This window comes from Artibeus jamaicensis, unplaced genomic scaffold (genome assembly GCF_021234435.1).
Source record: "Artibeus jamaicensis isolate MK-2021 breed Jamaican fruit bat unplaced genomic scaffold, CSHL_Jam_final scaffold_3151, whole genome shotgun sequence".
Classification (NCBI taxonomy): Eukaryota; Metazoa; Chordata; class Mammalia; order Chiroptera; family Phyllostomidae; genus Artibeus; species Artibeus jamaicensis.
Window position 1 is genome coordinate 3,159,226 of NW_026522037.1, and position 21,808 is coordinate 3,181,033.

At 48.2% G+C, this 21,808-nt stretch overlaps 1 protein-coding gene across 4 annotated transcripts; it reads left to right on the forward strand.

The window, feature by feature from the left end:
* Nucleotides 1-5: 5 nt before the first annotated feature.
* RSPH10B (radial spoke head 10 homolog B) lies at nt 6-20,594 on the forward strand. Of its 4 annotated transcripts, none has more exons than XM_037134848.2 (18): nt 6-262; nt 2,081-2,156; nt 4,300-4,473; nt 6,065-6,150; nt 6,811-6,931; nt 7,335-7,511; nt 8,643-8,799; nt 9,032-9,153; nt 9,775-9,964; nt 10,908-11,022; nt 12,117-12,196; nt 12,296-12,444; nt 13,817-13,924; nt 14,900-15,043; nt 16,412-16,531; nt 17,718-17,811; nt 19,262-19,460; nt 20,332-20,594. In XM_037134848.2, the coding sequence occupies exons 1-18, from the start codon at nt 6-8 to the stop codon at nt 20,501-20,503; spliced, it is 2,541 nt and encodes an 846-aa protein (XP_036990743.2). In that variant the 3' UTR covers nt 20,504-20,594. The 4 variants fall into 4 exon arrangements, with proteins under 4 accessions (XP_036990743.2, XP_053512960.1, XP_053512963.1 ...); XM_053656985.1 differs by having other exon boundaries at nt 12,296-12,417; XM_053656988.1 differs by having other exon boundaries at nt 19,267-19,460; nt 20,332-20,416.
* Nucleotides 20,595-21,808: the final 1,214 nt, after the last annotated feature.

The window sequence follows — 21,808 nt, forward strand, 5'->3', positions numbered from 1 at the left end:
AGGGAATGGCGAAAGAAAAGAAAAAAGCAGACAAAAAAGCGGACAAGTCTGCCCGCTCTCCCTCATCTCTCTCTGATAATCCAGAGATTTCCAAACAAGATGACAATTCCGCTAGACAAGAAAGGTCCCCAAGTCCTGTCCCACAGTCAGAAGTGCAGTTCCACGAACTGGGATCCAAAAGGGAATCCAGAAACCAGCAGCAGCAGGATGAAGATGCCACTCTATACGAGGTGCCCGTTCTCAGCGATCTCATTGTTGAAAGGTGATCCTACTGGGTGCTTCCTTTTCTACCACTTTTATGCTCTCCGTTCTGTCTCAGGAACCTCTGCAGTTTCACCTCCCACCCCCCTGGGTGACGGGGAGAATCCATGTTGTCAGCACTGGCCCTTCTAGACTTTCAGGTTCACAGGTTTAACTCCCTACTGTATGTCCTCCACGGGGCTTCCCACTGCCCCAAAACAGACCACAGGACTTGAAATAAGACGAGCTGGATCTGAGTCAGCTCTGTGCATGTGTCCTCCCATCACTGAACCTTTCTGAGCCTGAAGATCTTCACTGGGGAAAAGAAGAGAAAATACACACCTTCAGGTTCCTCCCCACGAGGTCATTTCTCTCCCAGACACTGGCTTCTCCGTGGGGCCCTGTGCCGGTCAGGGCACCACTGTTTCCTTGTAGATCCAGCCTGGAGATCGGAGAACCGTCCTTCTCCTTCCTGTGCCTTTCATTTCTTTTTCCTCTGTGCTTCTCTCATTAGTCCCTTTCTCTGTGTGTAGACTCGTTACCTCTTGACTGGGCAATTGGACTCGCTCCCTAAGACTTCCCTGCTTCTAGTCTCTCTTCTCAGGCCTCCTGAACAGAGGTACCTTCCTATTTACATCACTCCTTTTACTAGTTGTCTATCTTTATAACAAATCACCCCAACACATGGCAATCAGCAACTGTCGTTTCACACAGTTTATGGGGATCAGGAGTCTGGCAGCAGCTTAGCTGTATGGGGTTGGGTGACGGTTTCACAGGGTTCCATCAGGATGCACGTTCCATCAAGGGTCACCGATTCCATTTCCAGTCTAGGGCACATGCCTGGGTTGCAAGCTAGGTCACCAGTAGGGGGCATGCCAGAGGCAACCACACATTGATGTTTCTCTCACTCTCTTTCTCCTTACCTTCAGCTTTGTCTAAAAATAAATATTTTTTAAAAAGATACATTGAATGGTAACAGCAGCCATTTATTAATGAGCTACTGTGTGCCAGCTGTTGGGTTCAGCACTATAGAATATTAAAAAGGATGAGACATAGTCTACAGTGCCAGGGGTGTCCAACCTGCAGCCCAGGATGGCTATGGATGCAGCCCAACCCAAAATCGTAAATATACATGAAAGCTTTTTTTTTTGCTCATCACTTTTCATTAGTGTTTATATGTTTCATGTGTGGCCCAAGACAACTCCTCTTCTTCCAGCGTGGCCCAGAGACACCAAAAGCTTGGACTCTCCTGGCACAGCATGCCCACCACCCCCACCCAGCCTTTGCCCCTCTCATCCTCCTCCTGACCTCCCTCTCTCACTCCAGCTGTGCTGCTCTCCTCACTGTTTTTTCCTGAACTTGAGATCTCAGGCTCTTTCCTGCCTCAGGCCCTTTGCCCTTGCTGTCCTCTCTTCCTGGATCTCTCTTCCCAGAATTCTTCTCACAGGTGTTCGTTCCAGGTTCTCCAGCTCTCAGTACAGCGCTCGTGTTCTCAAAGAGGCCTCCGCCCTGCCCGCCTGTAAAGGACAGCCTCCTCCCCTGGTCACTTCTTTCACAAAAAATTGAACACCGTCTGGAGTTAATCTCACTTGTTTCACATATATTGTCTGGCTCTCCTCAGTGAACTGAAAGCTGCAGAGGCAGGAACTTTCTGGTCTTGGTCACAGTTCACAACTTCCACCCCAGGGCTGAGAAGGGGACAGGTGACTGGTGGCTCTCAGGGAGTGTTTGTTGAGTGAATGAATGTGAGGGGTGCTCGTTCATTCGTGTTAATTATGTATCTTAACCCAACTGAAACAGGTTTACACCAGTCATGACCTTGAGTTTTATTTCTCTGTAGCTATGAAGGGGGAAAAGTCCAAGGACTGCGTGACGGAGAACGCTTTGCAGTCTTCCAGGGAGGTGGTGCCTACCGAGTGAGTCACACAGTTGGGGAGAGGGCGGGGAGGGAGGTGTGGGGTGACAGATTTGCGTCTTCAGACACATCCATCCATTCTTGAAAAGAACTTGGAAGCACGTAATGCCGGCTTTATTTTGAACCCTGATTACATGTTTTAAGGTAAAAACAGGGCTTAGTGCAACTGAAGTAGTCATTGTAGATTTTTTTTCCCCGATTTTTGTTTGTCGTACAAACAGCCTTCAGGTCACTACAGTGAAGAGTAAAACCCTGGTATCGGCATCCTTTTGCCGTAAATGGTGTTAATTTGCTGTGCTCCTTACATTTCTCAAATGGCTGTATCAGTATTTTTACCTGGGCATATGCATGTTGTAGATAACATCTTGGATTTTTTTTAAAGATTTTATTTATTTATATTTAGAGAGAACAGAAGGGAGGGAGAGAGGGAGAGAAACATCAGTGTGTGGTTGCCTCTCATGTGCCCCCTACTGCGAACTGGCCTGCAGCCCAGGCACGTGCCTTGACTGGGAATCAAACTGGCGACCCTTTGGTTTGCAGACCGGCACTCAATCCACTGAGCCACACCAGCCAGGGCCATTTTGGATCTTCTTTGACTTATGAATCTTTTGTATTGTTACATGGTTTTGCAACTTGTTTTTACTGTGGTAAATATATATGACATAAAATTTATTATTTCAAATATTCGTAAGTGTCCAAGTTCAGTGTCATTAAGTACATTTGCCAGGTTGTACCATGGCTCGTACCTTCACTTCTAAACTACTCCAGAACTTTTTCATCATATCAAAAAAACTTTGCACCTATTAAACATTAGACCCCCTTTCTCTCCTCCATAATGATTATTTTTAACATTGCACAGTGTTCTAATGTACTGTTCACAGCCATGCCATAGTTGGGGTGCTTCTGGGGTGTTTTCATTTTTTGCACTCATTAATAACGCCACAATGAAGGTCTTCATTCATTCAGACTGTCAGAAAAACACACGATTATTATAGGAGCACACGTTTTTGTGGTTGAGGCCGTAGGCACGAGTTTTAGCACACCAGTGTTCCCCCTTCACGTACATGCGAAGTTTTTCATAAAGACTCAGAAATGCAGGTCCAGGTGGAATCCAGCTCCTGTTTAACAATGGCACAGGCCCGCCTGGTGTAAGGTGCGGGCAGCCGGGTTTCTTCGGACTCCTCCACAGATCCTTTTTGGAACAGGGTGGGTGCCAGAGTGGCCCCCGCCCAAAGGCAAGCTCTGCCTGTGGAGACGAGTGTGCTGGTGTGGATGCAGGTCCGTGAAGGCCTGACGCCGTCCGTGGCAGCTGTCATGTGAAGTCTGTGGTCGGTCCCAAGGGTTTGTCATTGTTCTGTTTTGAAGGGTATGTCTCCAGAAGGACTCCTGCCTGGATCAGGGACTCACGTTTGGGCTGATGAACTGAATGTGAAATGAAGCACATAGTACATTGTAGTTCTAAACTGTGGTTGTGAGAGTTAATGGTCAGGTTCCCACAATTAAACATACTGCTGTCATGAAAGTAGTTCAGCACATGGATGAAAGAAATCCATAGAACCGAAGGCTACAGGTGGAAAGTAAGTCGTTATGGCCCAGGATGCTCAGGTGCTGTTGGCAGCGTCATTTGTACATTCTAGAAGGTTCTGTGTGTACTGTACATGTACTGGGGTCTCTCCTCTTTACAGTTTATTACTTTCTCATACCTTCGTTTTGCAGAGATCAAACTATAGCGCTCCATTCCACTCTGTGGGTTTCACTAACCCGTCTTGCAATATGTGTTTTTAAGTCAACTGCTAGAACTACATTGCTCTCCAAGAGAGGGTACAGATTTCAACTCCCACTCACAGCCTCCCTCGGGGTGGGTTCCAAAAATCCAAAGTTCCCAAGGCCAGGATGTCACCTGCTTGCTGTTTGGGGCCCAGTCTGCATACAGCCTTCCAGAGGCATTTTTGCACCTGGGCTTCTGCCTCATGGAGGGGCCAGGTGAGGGAGGACAGGGGAACCTGGGGGGATAGTCCAGGGTCTCCATAGAAGGAGAGGCAGGTGTAGTATTGGCAGTCAAGGACATGTCTCAAAACATCTCACGGGCTGGGCGATGTCTCCACTGCCTTCTTTCCGTCACTCTTCCGGCCATTTTTCCCCAGGGGTACTTTGGGAAGAGCATCTCCATGAACCTCAGCATGCATACGTGGCCGGACGGCAGCACCTACAAAGGGGAAGTGGTCAACGGCAAGAGGAACGGATTTGGTGTGTTCAAGTGCATCACACAGCCCGTGTCCTACATCGGCCAGTGGTGCCAGGGCAAGAGACACGGGATGGTGGGTGAGGCCGCCCCGGGACGGCCCTCTGCACATAGAACGTCCAAACTCGGAGGGCGGGGGAGCGGGGGCTGTGAAGGTGCATCCACTTGGGTTTGTTGAGGTGAACTTCCTGGGACGTGGAATGAACCATCGTAGAGTAAGCAGTTCAGTGGCCCGTAGTGTCAGTACATTCTCAGTGTTGGGCAAACACAACTTGTCCCCGCAGATTTCATCAGTCCAAAGTAAACCCCATACCCATTAGGTTGTCAACCCCCTCACCCTGCAGGGCCAACAGTTTGCTTCCTGTGTCTGTGGCTCTGTGTATTCTAGACATTTCCTGTGAAATGGAATCATGCAGTACGTGACCTGTGTTGTGTCTGGCTTCCTTCTCTGAGCACCATGTTTTCGAGGTTCATCAAACCTCAAAATGTGTTGTAGGTGCTTCCTTTTTATGGCCAAATAATATTTCGCTGTATGGATAGACCACATTTTGTTTGTCCATTCACCCCATTTGGGCTGTTCCCATCTTTCGGCCACTGGGAACAGTGTCACAGTGCATGTGGGCGAGGATTGAGTCGACCACCTGTTTGCTGACCTTCTGGGTGTGTTCAGGAGTGGAATCTCTGGGTCACATGGTAACCCGATGTGTACAGTTTGGAGAACCACCAGCCAGTTTTCCACGGTGGCCCCACCACTGACATTGTCACCAGCGGTGTTGGTCCCGTTCACTCATAAGCAAGGTGGTTGTTTCTGGAGCTGTTGTCTGTTTTGCTGTGCAACGGTAAAATGCCAGTGTATTTAGAAAAGGAAAGGCCTGCCGTTACAGTCATCACTTTCCTCAGATTTAGACCGTTTGGTTACCGTCTTGTTTGCTTTGTTTGGTTTTAGCTCATTGCAGATCAGTTCAGGCTTGGGGTGGGAGTGCCCCCCACAGGCACCCAGATTCTGTAAACAGGAACACGTTAGCTGGGTAATGAGGAAGGAGATAGGAAAACGTCTCTCCCTCTCTCTCTCTCTCTCACACACACACACACACACTAGTGAATAAACCAGCAACTTGAGGCCATTCAGCATAGATCCAAAAGCCTTGCGCAGTGGCCAGTCCCTTGGAGGAGTCACCACAGAGTGGTGATGCTGTGGTCACTTGTATTTGGAGGCAGTAAAGTAAGTAGGATTCCCAATGGATAAAAGAAAAAGGGTTTCGGTACCTATGAGAGTGACCTTCAGTTATATGGAAGGTGCTACTCTTCACTTTAGGTGACAACAAACCAGGGTTTCTTTAGGTACTTATTGGACTGCTAGTTACGAATGTAATGGATGTTCTGAAGGTAATGAGTGTGGTCGTCAACCCACGCCCTCATGTGGCGCTGGGTTATTAAGGAATAATTAATTTGCGACATTATTCCATTCTCCCTCAGCAGATAATTCACCGTATTCTTGACTGCAAAACAGAAACGTAAACAGATCACACATCTTGCCTGAGTGTGACATTTGACTTCTGCATGATTTAGGCCCTTAAAGTCATATAGTTTATTTCCTACCTTTACCTATAAGATAGGGTTTGTTATATGAGGCTTGATTATTTTTTACTTGATATTATTTATTCTAGGGCTGCATTTATTACGATCGAGAGGGTATCTCTTCCTACGAGGGGACCTGGGATCACAACGTCAGAAAGGGCTGGGGGATAAGACGGTGGGTGTCCCTGCTGCTCGTCCGGGTCAAGGGTCAAGGGTGCGAGGAGGCCCTGGTGGTGCTCAGTCCAGCTGTTTGAAGGGAGAAAGCACAGAGGACGTATTTCCTACGTAAACAGGTGGAATCTTCAAATTCACCCCAGTATCACTTTCATGGTGATGCAAATATTAGAGAGTTTAGCAAGCACCAGATTAAATGAGGTCTCATCACACCGTCTTACTCTGTGCAGAAACCACCTTTCTTCATTCTCCGCGTTTGTCATGGACTCGATGATGAGCTTTACCTTTTCCTAAGGGCACGGACACAGTTGCTTGATTTTTAGAGCTGATGGTGTCAAAACGTTTGGAGGGCAAACTACACCAATTATAATACCACAGGAAATTATTTGTAAAGACTTGAAGTCCTTGCTCTTATCCACTTTGTCACCTTATTAAATGATCAGAAAGTTTAGTAAAATGATTTATTTCATCTCCTAAGAGGATTGTTGTTACTAACCACACGCCCATCCATTGTCTTTAACTACAGGGAAGATTATATGGGCAAGAGGCTTGGATCTCTTCATGAGAGTTCAGGGAGAACGTTTCAGAGAGAGTGGTAGCGGTATATAAGTGCATATGAGATAACTGATTGTTTTGAAAAACAACTTCTTTTTGGTCCTAGTTACAAATCTGGAAATGTATACGAAGGTCAGTGGGATAACAACGTGCGGCACGGAGAAGGCAGAATGAGGTGGCTGACGACTAACGAGGAGTACAGCGGTCAATGGGACAGGGGCACCCAGGTACCCACAGAACACCTGCAGCGGTGGACGCTCTGCGGACCCGCAGCGCACGTGGGAGTTGGTGTGGTGGCGTCTGGTAATCCGACACTCCAGTGCTGATAAGTTTGGACACTCAAGCCAGGCCCCTTACGTGCACTGCCCTTGACCTATACACCCAGCCTGCACAGCGGTAGGTGTCTGTGTTCTGCGGGGGAAGGACAGAGGGCTTCAGCAACTTGCCCTGGGTCGGGCCTGGCCGGCACAGAGCGGAGCTGGGACTGAACCCCGCGCTGCCTGCCCCCGAAGTCCGTGTTCTTGGCCCCCCTCACAGGAGTCACTGTGGTTCCTCCATACGGGTCAGTAGACTCAAGTGAGAAGAGGAAGTATTTTGAACATTTCTCATGGAAACGTCCTTTCTTTCCAGAATGGTTTGGGAACGCACACGTGGTTTCTGAAGAGAGTCCCCAACTCCCAGTATTCTCTGAGGAACAAATACAGAGGAAACTTTGTGAACGGGTATCGTCATGGCTATGGAATATTTTACTACGCCAGTGGAGCCACATATGAGGGAGAATGGGTTTTCAATAAGAAACAGGGCATGGTGAGTACAGGCCTGGGAAGATTCCATTTTAAAGATTACGTAAAGCACTTGAGATGCAGTAAGAGGCATGTCATTCTCTGTCTAGTAAAGTGCATTATCTATTTTGCATAGGATAGCTTACTGTTTTGTTAAGACAAACATGAATTTTAAAATGATTACCACCAAATTATTAATTTCATGTAGATTTAGAGATTATTTCGTGAGCTTGTGTTATATGTGTGGGGGGGTGTGTTAGGATGGTTTTGGTTCTAAGTGATAGAAAATCTAGCCTAATCTTCTATAAATCATAAAAAATAATGTGGGCTTCTGTGTTGGTTTGATTGAGCAGCTCAGTGAAGCCAGGGTTTCTCCTCCGTCTATCCATGGTGTCTCCACCATGTCAGCCCCACCCTTACGCTGCCCCCGCTTCATGATTGCAGGATGGCTGCTGTGGCTCCTGACTTCACATCCACATTCCACACTAAGTAGAAGAGCAGAAACTCCTTTTTTCTTAAAGATTTAATTTAATTTCTTTACTTTCAGAGAGAGGGGAAGAGAGGGAGAGAGACATCAGTGTGTGGTTGCCTCTAGCACACCTTCTTCTGGGGACCCAGCCTGCAACCCAGGCATGTGCCCTGACTGGGAATTGAACCAGGGGCACCTCCCCCACCCCCAATTTGCAGGTGGGCACTCAGTCCACTGAGCCACACCAGCCAGGGCAGAAACTTCTTTTCAATAAGCTTTCCACAAATGTCTTGAGTTTCACTGAGTTGAACTGGGTCATTTGCCCACCTCTGGGTCAGACTGCCCATTGGCCTGGGCTCAACAAATATCAAGACTGTTCTGTGACAGGCACTCTGGTGGTCATTAGCATAGTTTATTAAGACACATTCTGTGACTGAGGGGTGCTTAAAGTAGGGCAGAGGTCGTGAGGCAGGTACAGCAAGAAGAGAGGAAGGGGGAGAAGGAAGAATTGGGAGGAGGTGGAGGGTTTATGCAGCGACGTGAGAGTCTAGGAACTGGATGACCTGTGGACTGAGCACATGTCCTAAACAAAATACTACAAACTCTTGAGAAAGATTTCGATGTATATTTACCGATGGTTTTCTATGAAAAATTTTCCTATAGTACAAGTTACCTGTCTATCTGCAGGGCCGATTAACTTTCAAGAATGGGTGCGTGTATACTGGCCTGTTTTGCAATGACCACATAGCGAAGTTTCCAGACCTTGGAAATGAACTGATAGATGACCCAGAGCTGTGTGCAGACTCTGCCCTCGGGAGCCAGTTCCGAGGACCTTCCAGTGCTGGTAGGGAGTGGGCACCTGCCACCTGAAAGTTAATCAGTCTCCGTTTTCCATGGTGTCCACCCATCAAAACACACCTAATGTGTCAGAAGTTTCCCATGAGCAGCTGCTTCCTTAGTAGGCAGTTTGGCATACTCTTGTATCACACTTCTGTGGAAGATTGTTTTGGTATAACATTGAAAAATTTTAGCATTGCTCTTCATAGTGATGCCCTGTCTTTGCCTTCACTTGCTAGAAATTATCAGGAAGCTTGATGGCAGTGAAAGCAACCCAGTGTTGGGCTCAAGCATTGAGCTGGACCTGCGTTTGTTGCTAAGTTTGTACCCTGAGAAAGACCAACCAGAGGAACGGAAGCAGGTAAAAGCCTTCTGTACTGTTACAAATTTGTATTTTAGGCATGAATACTTTTTATAAATAATATATTTTTTCATGACAGATGCCATACAATATCATGTTAGTTTCAGGTGTATAGTCCAGTGATTAGATATTTACGTAGCTTATGAAGTGATCACCTGATGGATCCAGTGCCCACCTGGCACCATAGTTATTACAATATTATCGACAGTATTCCCTGTGCTACACTTTACTCCTTGTGACTATTCTCTAACTTCCGGTTTGTACTTGTCAATCCCTTCCCCTCTTCACCTCTTCCCTTAATGCACCCTGCAACGTGGCAAGCATTAAAATGTTTTCTGTATCTGGGAGTCTGTTTCTGTTCTGTTCATTTTTTTAGATTCCACATATTAAGTGAAATCATATGGTACTTGACTTTCTCTGACTGATTTCACTCAGCACAATACCTTCTAGGTCCCTCCATGCTGTTGCCGATGGCAAGGTTTCATTCTTTTTTATGGCTGAGTTTATTCTACTGTATATATGCACCACGTGCTCTCTATCTGTTTAATTTAGAAAACAGGTGTTCCTTTTGCTTTTGTTCTTACTGGGTAAGATAAGATACGCCCGGCTCTCTCTTTTCAGGTAGAGTATGCTGTCTTAAGAAATATTACAGAATTGAGAAGAATCTATAGCTTCTACAGCAGCCTGGGGTGTGACCGCTCCCCAGATAACGCCTTCCTGATGACAAAGCTTCACTTCTGGAGGTTTCTGAAGGATTGTAAATTCCATCACCATAAAATAACTCTTGCTGATATGGACAGGGTATTGAGTGGTGAGTATTCCAGGTCCTTCACACCTGTTGGTTCAGAGAGAAATGTGCCATGATGTCGCCATGAAACCCGTCAGGAAATGTTGAGGGAGTGAAGGGAAAGGCTAGGAGAGGTCTTGTAGGAATCAACACAGGGGCTGCTTCTGAAGGTGCTGAGGACGCATTTGAAGAGGCAACCTCGTGACATAATAGCAACGCCAAGACCATCTACAGCAGGGGTCAGCAAAGCAGGGGCCCCTGGCCTATTCTTGTAAATAAAGTTTTATTGGAACATGGCATGTCCATTTGTGTACGTCTTTCTGTGGCTGATTCTGGTAGACGCCAGAGCTGAGTGGTTGTGACAGAGACCGGCCCACACAGCTTGAAGTATGTGTTTACTGTCTGGTCCTGATCTGTGGTGGAATCACGCTCAGTTGTCACGTCATAAGCAGAGAGGGTTGGGGGGCTGGGAACAGCCTAGAAAAGCTTTAGATGGGCTTGGGCGTGGGCTTGATTCCTACTTAGAAAGTTCATGCAATAAATTTAACAACTTTGAAGGTTTTACTCCTTTCAGCTGAATTCTGGGAAGCAGGACTGAAAGCCTCAAGTTATCTACTTGACAAATAAAATATTAGAACAAACACCTATTTACTTCAAATTTAAGTGTTTGAAGTAGACCTAGCATTTATTTAGAATCAGCACTAATCAAATTGTGGGTCAGAGGCTTTGGAAAGTGTTGAGATGTGGGATCCTTAAAGTTTCTCAGAGAGTAACCACACGATCTTCCGAGGGGGACTCAGTTTTTAAGTGGATACGGATGTACAATTCAGAGTCCTCTCTAGGAGGAAAAGCACTCAGTTCCTGGAATTACGTACTAGTGTGCAGATCTTTGGGTGGTGCGCCAGGAGCAAGTCAAATAGAAGGTGCTAGAAAATACGAGGCATCCTTTCCACTTTTCTCTTTTTAGCCAATAATGACATACCAGTTGAAGAAGTTCATTCTCCATTTACAAAAATCCTTTTGAGGACATTTCTGAGTTACCTCGTGCAGCTGGCTCACCACATTCATCACAAAGAATACCAGTAAGTACCACTTCTGGACCCTGTCAGTGGGTGCGGGAAGCACCAGCTGTCGCTGTAGCTACATCTGTCGTTGACATTCATTATGATTTTTACACACTCTAGAACTGACGGACTAGGAACAAAAATACTCACCACAAAACCGTGAAGATCCCAGCTTACAAACGGGAAACCTGCGGTGTCCCAGCTGTGAGGGGCTCTCAGGGTTTCATTCCGAAATAGTCACAGCCAGCTGTTCCTTCGGCCAGAATTTCCTGTCTCTCTCAGCAAAATTGACACCTTTCACCACTTCCCTGAATAACACCTTACAGAACCGAGGCGCGCTCATCAAAACAAAGGAACAAATGCAGCTGCCATGCCTTTAAGTAAATTGCAGCTTTTGTTACTATGTCCCCAGTTTTCCCACCACTGTCCCTTTTCTGTCCCAGTGTCTAATCCAGGATCCTACATGGCACCACGTTGTCATATCATATTCCCCTGCAAATAGTTTCTCAGACTTTGTTTTTTACAACCTTGGCACTTTTGAAGAACATCGGTCAGTTATCCCATAAAAGGTCCCTCGATTTTGGTCTGTTAATGCTTTCTCGTCGTGACACTGAGCTTATGGGTTTGGGGAAGGGTACCGAGGAGGGGAGTTGCCCTTTCCTCCCATCCTGTCAGGCTGTGTGATGCCAACTCATATCGTTACTGGTGACATTCACCTTGACCCGGTTGCAGTGGTGTCAGAGGGGCTGTCTCCTGTCCACCTTCTACAGTGTTTTTCCCTTCTGTGCTCTTCTTGTTAGAGGCCAGTTACCGAGCCCACACCAGTCCCACCCCCACTCTAGGAGGGGAGTTCCAGCCTCCCTGCTGGAGGGAAGACTGATAATAGTATTTTTTTTTAAGATTGTATTTATCTTTAGAGGGGAAGGGAAGGAGAGAGGGAGAGAAATATGAATGTGTGGTTGCCTCTCACGCATTCCCTGCTGGGAACTGGCCTGCAACCCAGGCATGTGCCCTGACCGTGAATCGAACTGCGATCCTTTGGTTTGCAAACCCACACTCAATCCACTGAGCTACGCCAGCCAGGGTGATAATCGTTATCTTTTTAATTACAGAAATCGCAGCCCCTCACTGGTTTTGTGCTTTACAAAACTGATGACTGAGAACATTCACCCCAATGCCTGCCATGTGAACGGTGAGGACAAAAACCAATAGGATTCCCTTTAGCGCTGTTCTTCTCAAAATACAACATTGTGATCATGTTTCGAATGTCTGTCTTCTGTGGCACGGTTAGGCCTGCTATTCAGTGAGCAGCAGCAGACTCTCTACGCGATGAATTACGTCGACCTGACCTGGGAGGTGTACAAGGCGTACTGCCGGCCGCACACGGCGCCGCCCCACGAGCTCACCATGAAGGTGAGGCACTTCCTCTGGATGCTCCAGGTGAGCCCTCTGATCGACCCCGGCCTACCACTCACAGGCATTCGGGTTTTCACGGAGGGTAAGAGAGGCTCATTAAGACACGCGGAGGGAGGTGAGGATGCGGGCTGCGTTCCCAGAGCCACTGCCTGTTTCCTGGGCCTCCGTGGGCCGAAGGGAGCGACTCCGCCGGCTGCCCACCTGGGGGTCGGTGCGGCGGGCTGACGGCTTCACCGAGCAGACCTTGCCTTTGAAGGAAGGGGCGGAGGATGAATGCTGTTGTAAGACATCACCCTTCCTCAGAAAAAGAACTTTAAACAGCTCCAGTTTGGAAAATGGTGAAAACAGCTAATTCATACAGTATTCTCATCCTAAGTAGTGGTGGTTTTCCTTTCCTGTTACTTTTGATTTGTACTTGTGGGAAGATAATTGCTAAGACTGAAAGAATGGAATGCTAACGGGGTGGAGGGCTTCAGGAAATTTAAGTGTTGTGTATGTGAGAAGCTTCTGTTTTTTTCCCGGCCGGTTTTGTTCTCTGGCTGTTGTAAGGCTTTGCCTGTAGCGTGCGCTGAACTCTGGCTGTCTGTCCACTCGTACTTGGGAGTGTGGTGTGTTGGAAGCCCTTCGTGGGTGAATGGCACTTGTCAAAGACTAGATCACATCTGTAGGGTGACTGGGCCAGGAGACTGTCCCGCTGCTCCCCTTCTCTGAACCAACTCTCAGAATTGATCTCTTTTCTCAGATGTTCCATTTTGCGAAGGAGAATTTCTCCTGGCCCCTGGGAGACCGAAGCCTGGTTTTCAGTTCTTAGAAGGTGTGGGGGGAGGTCAGTGTGGAGGGAGGAGTTTCCCGGGAGGCTCTGTTGCCCGACCCCTGTTTCGGCAGCACTGGGAAGGTAGGGGGACCAAGTGTCTTCCAGGCCGGGTGCCCTCTGGTTCGGGGTCTCAGAGCACGCCTTCGGTCTCCGGCTAGACTTGCAGGGGGTCTTCTGGACTAGCCCCACCCACAGCATGACTTCCGGAGTGCCTCCCCTTCCTGTGTTCCGGCATTGGGCCCTGGCTTGCCTCCCGCCTCCCTGGGCTCTGCGGAGTCCGTGGGCCAGCCCCGTCCCACTCAGAGTCGGAGTGACCTCTCACGTCTGGGTCGTCTGCTTTCCCATTCTCCCGTCCTGGGATTAGACCTCTGAAAAAACCTTTACCGGTGTTTCTGAAGGGTTTGTTTTGGGGAGGAGAGGCAACTTGCCATGTTAATGCAGAATGCTTTACAAAATCATCACTTTTCAAGATAGTCATTTCTGGTACATTTTCTTAGAGTGTGGTATCGATATAAGTGGACACTAAAAATAGCTGTTTGTAATGAGAGGCCATTACGGTTTGACTGGCTGTTTCTTTTACAGAACTTTAAAATATTAAGTAAAGAATTAACGGCAACCAAATTTGTGGAGGTCATCGCAGAGGACAATCCTTTCATGTGTGACGGAATTGACAGCAACTTTGAACTCGAGGTCTGTGAAGAGCTGACACGGTATAGATCCAATTCAGACTGTTGGTTTTTCCTTGGATACCAAGAACCAAGGTTTGATTGAAAAGAATTCTCATCCCAATACAAAAAACTATATATGCGCAGGTGTGTGTATGCACACACACACCCCCTTGGTTGTATCAGGAGATTAGAGATTAGTATTAAAAAGAACACTTCAGATGTCAGGAAATGAACAAAGTCAAGAAAATGCAAACCTACCATACGAGTTCGTGGATACTTAGCGATGCAGTACATGTCTGCGTTCTGTGGTGTACGTGTCACATACCCAGTGACAGTAACTGACCTCCTCCTCCAAGAACTAGGTGTAAGGGTCTTCCATTGTTAGCCTTTCCTGCAGTGGGCAAGTGTCCCATCTTCCATCCAGCCAGATCCCTCTGGGTGGGGCTCAGCAAACCGTCAGGCTGGGGACCCTGGTGCTGTGAGGAGGTCAGGTCTTCCCCAGCAGCAGGCAGGGGCCAGCCTGGAGCCTCCGGTCCACCTGGGGGGCCTGTTCCAGCTCAGGACCCACAGACGTGACAGGTGGACGATCCAAGTCCGAGCCAGGCAGCCCCACGCACGCACCTGCTCCCCTAGTCGGGACCACGGAGGGTGGGAGAGGGCAGCTGCCCTGTGGGTAAAGCACTTGCCGCTTTGTCTCCAGGTGCCACTTCTCTAGTTGTTCAAGAAAAAAGGAAACACTTTAGAAAATGATTGTCCTCAATTAGCTAATGTAAAATGTTTGTCAAAAATAGAAATAATGCCTCACAAGTGAGATGATAGAACACACGTCATAATAGGTCTTTTAAATGCTATGGGTCTTCTGCAGACTGGTGTGTGTCCGCCGTCCCGACGCAGTGGGCGGGGTCTTCCTGGAGAACAGACGGGGACACCGTGCGAGGCACTGATGGCACCGAGGTCCGTCAGGGCGAGTAAGACTCCGTCACTTCCTCTCTTGCAGCTGGTCTTCCTGGAGTTCTTCGAAGCGCTCTTAAGCTTCGCCTTCATCTACGTTACCGACCAAACGACTAGATCCTGTGTGAGTTCTCCAAATGATGGTTTCATGGAAAGCAAACACGGAAGTGTGTGTATGGCAACAAATAAGGTAACAAGTGATATGTTAGAATTTAGAGCAAGGAATGGTTTTACTCTGGAATGGTTAAACAGTCCTCAAAGTTATCCTGGCCTTTTGTAACCCTTCAGGAAATAATTTAAGTCTTCTTTTCACAGTTTGTTTTTCTTAAGTTAGAGGGAATGTACTTCCTGGTCACAACCCAGGCAGTAGACCCTTAGCCACAATAGGAGAACGAAGGTCAAAGTGCCTACGTGGCGGGGAGGGACCTGAGTCTCAAAACACCCACAATGTTTTGTTGTGAAATGTTTCATCACATGATCTAGTGTTTGCAAGGGCGGAAAGCGTGACCCAGAGGGAAGATGCTAAGGGGCAGCTCCTGAGTGTCACCCCAGGTGCTAGATGGGTCCCTGAGGAGGGGCCTGCTCGCCAGGCTGGACACTAGGGTTCATGGTGAGACCTGGGGACAGGGGCAGGGGCAGGAAGCCACTGCAGGCTTCAGTGCTAGAACAAACTGAGACACACCTGTACAGGGTGGGGTTTCAGGTTAGGGGGCTTGGAGCATTTCTGATTTTTGAGCCATTGGAGCCCCAGGGCTGCAAAACACTTGCAAGCTGCTCATACAGCAGCCTCCGGCTCCGGCCTAAGCGGAGACTTGCACCGTGAGTCCCTGGGCTGTGCCTTGGGGTCCACAGGGGCTGGCAGCTTCCTGTTCAACTTCAGCTCCTCGTGGCTCACCCCTGCAGACAGGCACGCCTCCTCCAGGTCACCTGGGAGCCTGGTCCCGGGCCGCAGCCTGGGTCTGGACGCTGCTCTGAGGGAAGTGATTTTATGGACGGCATCGCCACAGACTCCAGTGACCGAGTGTGAACATTCTGGTCTGGGGATCGTCCTCAGTCACCATCTGATCAGCCTCACTTCTGGTTGTCAGTGTGGCATTTCAGATGTCCATCAAGATAAACACACTGTAGTCATACAGTGGTGCATGAGCCAGCAGTGACATAATTCATGATACATGCAACATGCGTGAACCAAAATAATTATGCTGGGGGAAAGCAGCCAAACAAAAAAGGACACATACTGTTGTGATTATATAAAATTACATAAAATGCCTAGAAAGTGGGAGGTAACCTGCAGTGATGGCAGGGGGTCAGTGGTTGCTGGGGGAGGGGAAGAGGGGTCACCACGGGGCACAGGCGGCTCTCGGGGTGACGGGCATGTCCACTGTTCCACCGAAGTGATGGTTTCACAGGTGTAGACATGTTGACATTCATCAAATATATACTTTGTTTATTGTGCATGATACTTCATTAAAATTGTGCGCGGGCGCACGTGCGTGCGTGCCTGTTTCCATGGAAACAGCCGCCTCTCTAACGGCCTGTCCTTGCTCTGAGCACCCAGAACAGGAGGAGTGTGAGCGCAGAGACGAGTCAGGAGTCTGACGTGCACTTTGGCAGCATCCGGTCGTCATCAGGGAAGCTGGGGTTCCTGCTCGACTTCAGCGAAATCGAGACAACAGAGGTTTGTGTTCTCCACACGCCACCTCAACACTGTGTGGTTGTAGTTTCGACCGCTGTGGTGCACCTGCTATGTGACGAGCGCGCTTCCCTGTGCTGGGGATCTCGCAGCGAACACACAGCCTGCCCTCCCGTGGACTGTTCCTTTGAGGGCGGAGAGGAGATGGCAACAGCTGAACACAGAACAGTGAACACCCATGCGGGCTTTACCAGGTGTCACGCAGTCACAGGTCCCGTTTCTATCTCTAGGTGGGAACTGAGGCTGAGAAGGGTTAAGTAACGTGCCCACAGTTGCAGAACTAGTAGGTAGGAGAGCTGGGCGGTTTGGCTCCAGATTTGCCCCTGTGGATTCGGTTGACAGGGTGGGGCAGTCTGTGTGCCCGAGGGGATGAGGTGCGGCTGTGTCAGTAGCGGTGGCTGTGTCATTAGCTGTGAGAGGACTGTTCTGTGCGAAGGTTGGAGGGGGGGTGCACTCTGGTGGTAGATGGGACAGAACAGGGACCGAGCAGCGACTAGCAGAGCAGCTGGGGGAGGGGAGGTGGGGAGGGAATGTGGGGAGGCTGCAGAAGGTGCTGAGCAGAGGGTCACCGCTGACGAACCAGTCGGGAAGCTTTGGGGATCATCTGAAGGTGGCGTGCAGGCTGTGCAGCGAGGGGCAAAGCGAAAGCAAAGACGATGCCTGGGTCTCAGGCCTGGTCGGTTGGAAGGACTTGGAAGGACAGAGTCACCATTCACCATGGAGGGGGAGGTTGGGCTGGGGGAAAGGAGTTTGAGGGCAAAATTAAGGGGTTGGTTTTGGACATTTTAGGACATGTCATCCAAGGGTGACAGCAAGTGGCACAGCTGGATACGCAAGTGTGGAGTTCAAGAGCAAGATCTAGCCAGGCACAGAAATATGGGTGTAAATAGTATATGTGTGGTAATTAAACCCATCCATATACGAATGGAAGTTCACTGTAGAAAGTACGTTTTGAAATCCTTGGTTCCTTGGGGGAGGTCTGCAGTAGGTACAGTACTGCATCACTTGTTTCGTTAGTATGAATGTCAACATTTGCTGCAGTTTAAAAACAGTTCAAAGAATGGTCTCGTGAATAATCTTTGAATTATTAAAATGTACAAAATTAGTTTTAGTCCATAATGATGCAGAAATAATATTTTGCTTTATGTTTTTTTTTTCTTTTATGTAAAAGGACAATTTCAAGAAGTCTCTAAGTGATGAGAGAATTTCCAAAATTAATTTTCTGTCTGGAGGGAAAGCACTGACCTTTTATTTACCTCAAAATGGTGAGTACTGTAATTACAGATCTTTAAGTTTGACAAACTTTCTTACAAATTATATAAAATTTATAAAAATAAACTGTCACGTGTGTGTGTGTTTAGGCCAATACTGCTGTTCCCAGTTCTGTCTCCTGCTCAACAGAGTTCACTTTCAAGGCATGATCTTCCTGAGTTTTGTTTGTGTGTTTTTGGCATTGTTTCCAGTGTTATTCAGATATAACTGACTTACAGTGCTGCCTAGGTTTAAGGTGGACATCATGGTTTGACTTACGATTTGAAATGATTACCACAATCATCCCAGAAAACAAAAGAAAACCTTTTTCCTTGTGATGAGAACTCTGAGGATTTACACTCTTGTCCCCTTTCATGTAGACAGACCGTGCGGCTAGGTCCACGGCCGTCATGGTGCCATCTCCTGCTTGCTTGTCTGATAAAAGGAAGTTGGTGCTGTGTCACCATCCCCATCCACTTTGCCCTCCCCCGACCCCCTGCCCCTGGTAACCAGAAACCTGACCTATTTTTCTGATGTCGTCAAGATTCTACGTATAGGTGAGATGATGCAGTGTCTGTCTTTCTTTGCCTAGCTTATTTCACAAGTCAGTAATTATCTTCTTGCTCAATTCAGAGTTAAAATACTCTTCTTTTTTTTAAAAGACTTTATTTATTTATCTTTAGAGGGGAAGGGAAGGAGAGAGGGAGAGAAATATCAATGTATGGTTGCCTCTTGTGTGTCCCCTGCTGGGACCTGGCCTGCAACCCAGGCATGTGCCCTGACTCGGAATCGAACTGTGACCCTTTGGTTCAAAGGCCTGCACTCAATCCACTGAGCTACGCCAGCCAGGGCTAAAATACTCTTATTTTCTTAGTGAAAGCCACCTTTAAAGACAATGTAGGCAGCCCCAGCTGGTGTGGCTCAGTGGAGTGAGCGCCAGCCTGAGAACTGAAAGGCCACCAGTTCTATTCCTAGTCTGGATTGCGGGCCAAGTCCCCACCTCGGGGGTATGAGAGAGGCAACCAACTGATGTCTCTCACACCCTGATGCTCCTCTCCCTCTCTTTCTCCCTCCCTTCCCCCCTCTCTAAAAACAAATAAAAAATTTAAAAAAAGACAATGTGTGCAAATGCTAAGGGGTCTTTTTTCCCCCCGAGACATGGGAAGTATTGTAAATTTTCTACAATTTTACTTTAGAAAACCAAAAAAACAGTAAGCTATTTCGAAAAAAAGTACAGGTACCAGGAGACTCAAAGGGAAAGCTGGCAGTCGTAGCTGTGGCCTGGGGACCGCTGCCTTGCTCCGGGCGGTCCGTGACCACTGTGCAGCTCGCTGGCCCCCGGGTGCCCGAGAGCGGAGCACAGGGGCCGGGGCGCCCACCGCAGGGAGGGGCAGGACCGGCCCCCAGCCTCCGAGGTTACTGCAGAGCCATGTGGGCGTGCCCTGAAATGAAACCTTCTTCCAGAGAAGAAGGAAAAGCCCGAGGACGAACAGACCGAAAAGCTCCGCATGTGGATCGGCTGCGTGTGCTGCTTTTTTGTCAACGCGCTCTTCCCGGCTCACAGACGCGAGGAGATTCTCCAGGGGAAAGTGCAGGAGAACAAGGCGCAGCTCTCGGCCTGGGACCAAAACGGGGGAACGGCGTACGACGCCGTGGAAGTGAGGTGACGGCACTGTCCACTGCGCGTGCGCGCAGGGCCCTTTCCTTCCTGTTTCCCGGAGCTGCCTGCAGCCTCAGGACCAAGTGCTTCCATTAAGAGCACACAGCTTCCTGAGGTTGGCACGTCCTCATCGGGGACCGAGAATCCTGCCTGGGGGCCACCTGTTCTGTCCTGTTGTCCGAGATGGTAGTGACCTCTGTCATAAGGTTCCCATGAAAAGGCAATGTGACCGAGTGTCTGGGAGTCAGACCACAGATCTAGACAGCCTGGGTTCAAATCCGAGCCCCTCCATTTAACGCTTGGGTGTCCTTGGGCAAGGGGTGGCACTGTGTGCCTCAGTTTCCTCATCTGTAAGCTGGGGATAGCACCCCATAGGACGGTGGTGAGGATTAAGGGAGCACCTGTTTGTAAAGCATCTAAACAATGACTGGCACTCTGAGCGCCCAGCGGGGGCTGCACAGTTACCTTCCTAGAACCGCTGTCTGGGCTCCATGCCTTGCAGACCTGTTGACCCAGAGGGCAAACGCCTGCTCTCTGTGCAGTGCTCCACAAGCCTGCCAGCTGTTGAAGAAAGCAGTAAACTGGACTTAAGGAAAAAAGCCCAGAAGGATTTTCAGAGGCTACTTACTAGCTGCCAGCTGCCGAGAGAGAAATGGTTCACCAGTCACTGTAGATAAGGTCTAGACATGGCATCACTTCGTTTCAGGCAAAGTGACGGTAACTTAATCTTTGTGAACAAAAGCAGATCCGTTCTGTAAACAAAACGGTAAGCTGCCATCCAGGTGTAGACCACTTACCCCACAGAGCATAGACAGCGGCTTTGAAATGACAAAGTAAAAAAAAAATACCTCCTTCTGTTTGCTTCTCATGTTAGGCTGAATAGCTTGAGAAAGGAAGAGGCCAAAAGCCAAGACTCTGAGGTCCACATCACCGTGATCAAGGAACCGGCGGAAGCCCCATCCTTGCCTTTGATGTCGAGTCCCCCTAAAGAGGACCTAGTGATGGTCCAATCTAAGACCATCACCAGTAAGAGAAAGAAAAAGTAGAGGTCACTGGGCTTGTCGATGTAAAAGGAATTTAGAGACAAAGCATTGTGATGCATTTCCTGACCAATAAAGCTGGCTGGGTTTTACCTTCCATCTCCGCGTGTTTGAAATACCAGCCCTCTGGGCCACTGCACTTCTGGCTCCTTCCAAGGGCAGATCAGGGAATTGCCCACATGTGGAAACTGAGCTGAATGCAAACACATGCCGATGGGTATTCAGTGATTGCATATTCAATGATTTTTAATCAATACGTTGGTGACTAAGTTTAGAATCTGATAAAACCAATCAGATGTCAGTGGGGAGTAGATGACGTTATTGAAACATTTCTTCAGCTCCTTTGCCCCTTGGAACCGCCCCGTGTCCACCGGCCTGTCCTTCTGATGCTGCCTCTGACGTGGCCCCTTCCCGTGAGTCACAGCACCGCAGGCCGCAGCTGGACAGGGTCAAGGGCAGGTGTGCAGTTGGCAGTTAAGTGAATACTTTGTCTCTGTTAGAAAACATCAGAGCTAATGAGCTGTTTTAAAATTTAAGAACAACTACCAAAAGCATAAAAATACCTAACTTCCAGACTAGCAGAAGGAAGGAAACTCATCCAACATAAATCTGGAAAAAGGGAAAACAACAAAGAAAAAAAAGGTGGAAACAGAAAACAAAAGATGCTGGGGAGACGTACAGAGTTCCCAGGAATCACCCATGTTACAGGCTAAACCCACCTCTTCCCCCGCAACCGCTCAGATACTTGGACTGAAAAATAAGAATTCACTTCAGTGTTACTCTTTACAAGGGAACCATCTTCAACAAAACCACATAGAAAGAATGAAAATAAAAATATGGAAAAAAATGTACCATGAAAGTCTAATCAAGACGGTTAGATTGCTTGCAAAGTCTGGAAGTTACAGGAAAGAAAACTGATCATGACGGAAGAAACAGATTGGAAGAAACAGATCTGAAAGACAACAGTTAGTAAGGATACAATTGAAGCAACCAAACTACAGCCTTTGAACTGATAAGAGTTAGAAACCAGAATGCAGCAGAATAAACACTGGCCACCTTTTGGATGAAAAGTGCAACAGTTTCAAATGATACATCAGAGACCAGACCTGGCGGCACTGTAATTAGTAAGCCTGCCATGCGGGCACACAGTGAATAAGTCTCCTCCGATCCTTGGGAAGGAAACCGTACCATCCGGAGGGACTCCTGGATGAAGAGAACATCGTGATGGAAACTGCCCCTTGTGAGACATCACAAACACAAGTGGATGAGAAGCTCCCCCCTCACCTCCCCAACTCGGCAGGTTCCTGTGGG

Coding starts and splice junctions, on each gene's coding strand:
- RSPH10B (XM_037134848.2), top strand. CDS start 6: ATGGCGAAAGAAAAGAAAAAAGCAGACAAAAAAGCGGACAAGTCTGCC. Junction 263..2,080: donor AGCGATCTCATTGTTGAAAG/GTGATCCTACTG, acceptor ATTTCTCTGTAG/CTATGAAGGGGGAAAAGTCC. Junction 15,044..16,411: donor TGTGTATGGCAACAAATAAG/GTAACAAGTGAT, acceptor CTGAGCACCCAG/AACAGGAGGAGTGTGAGCGC.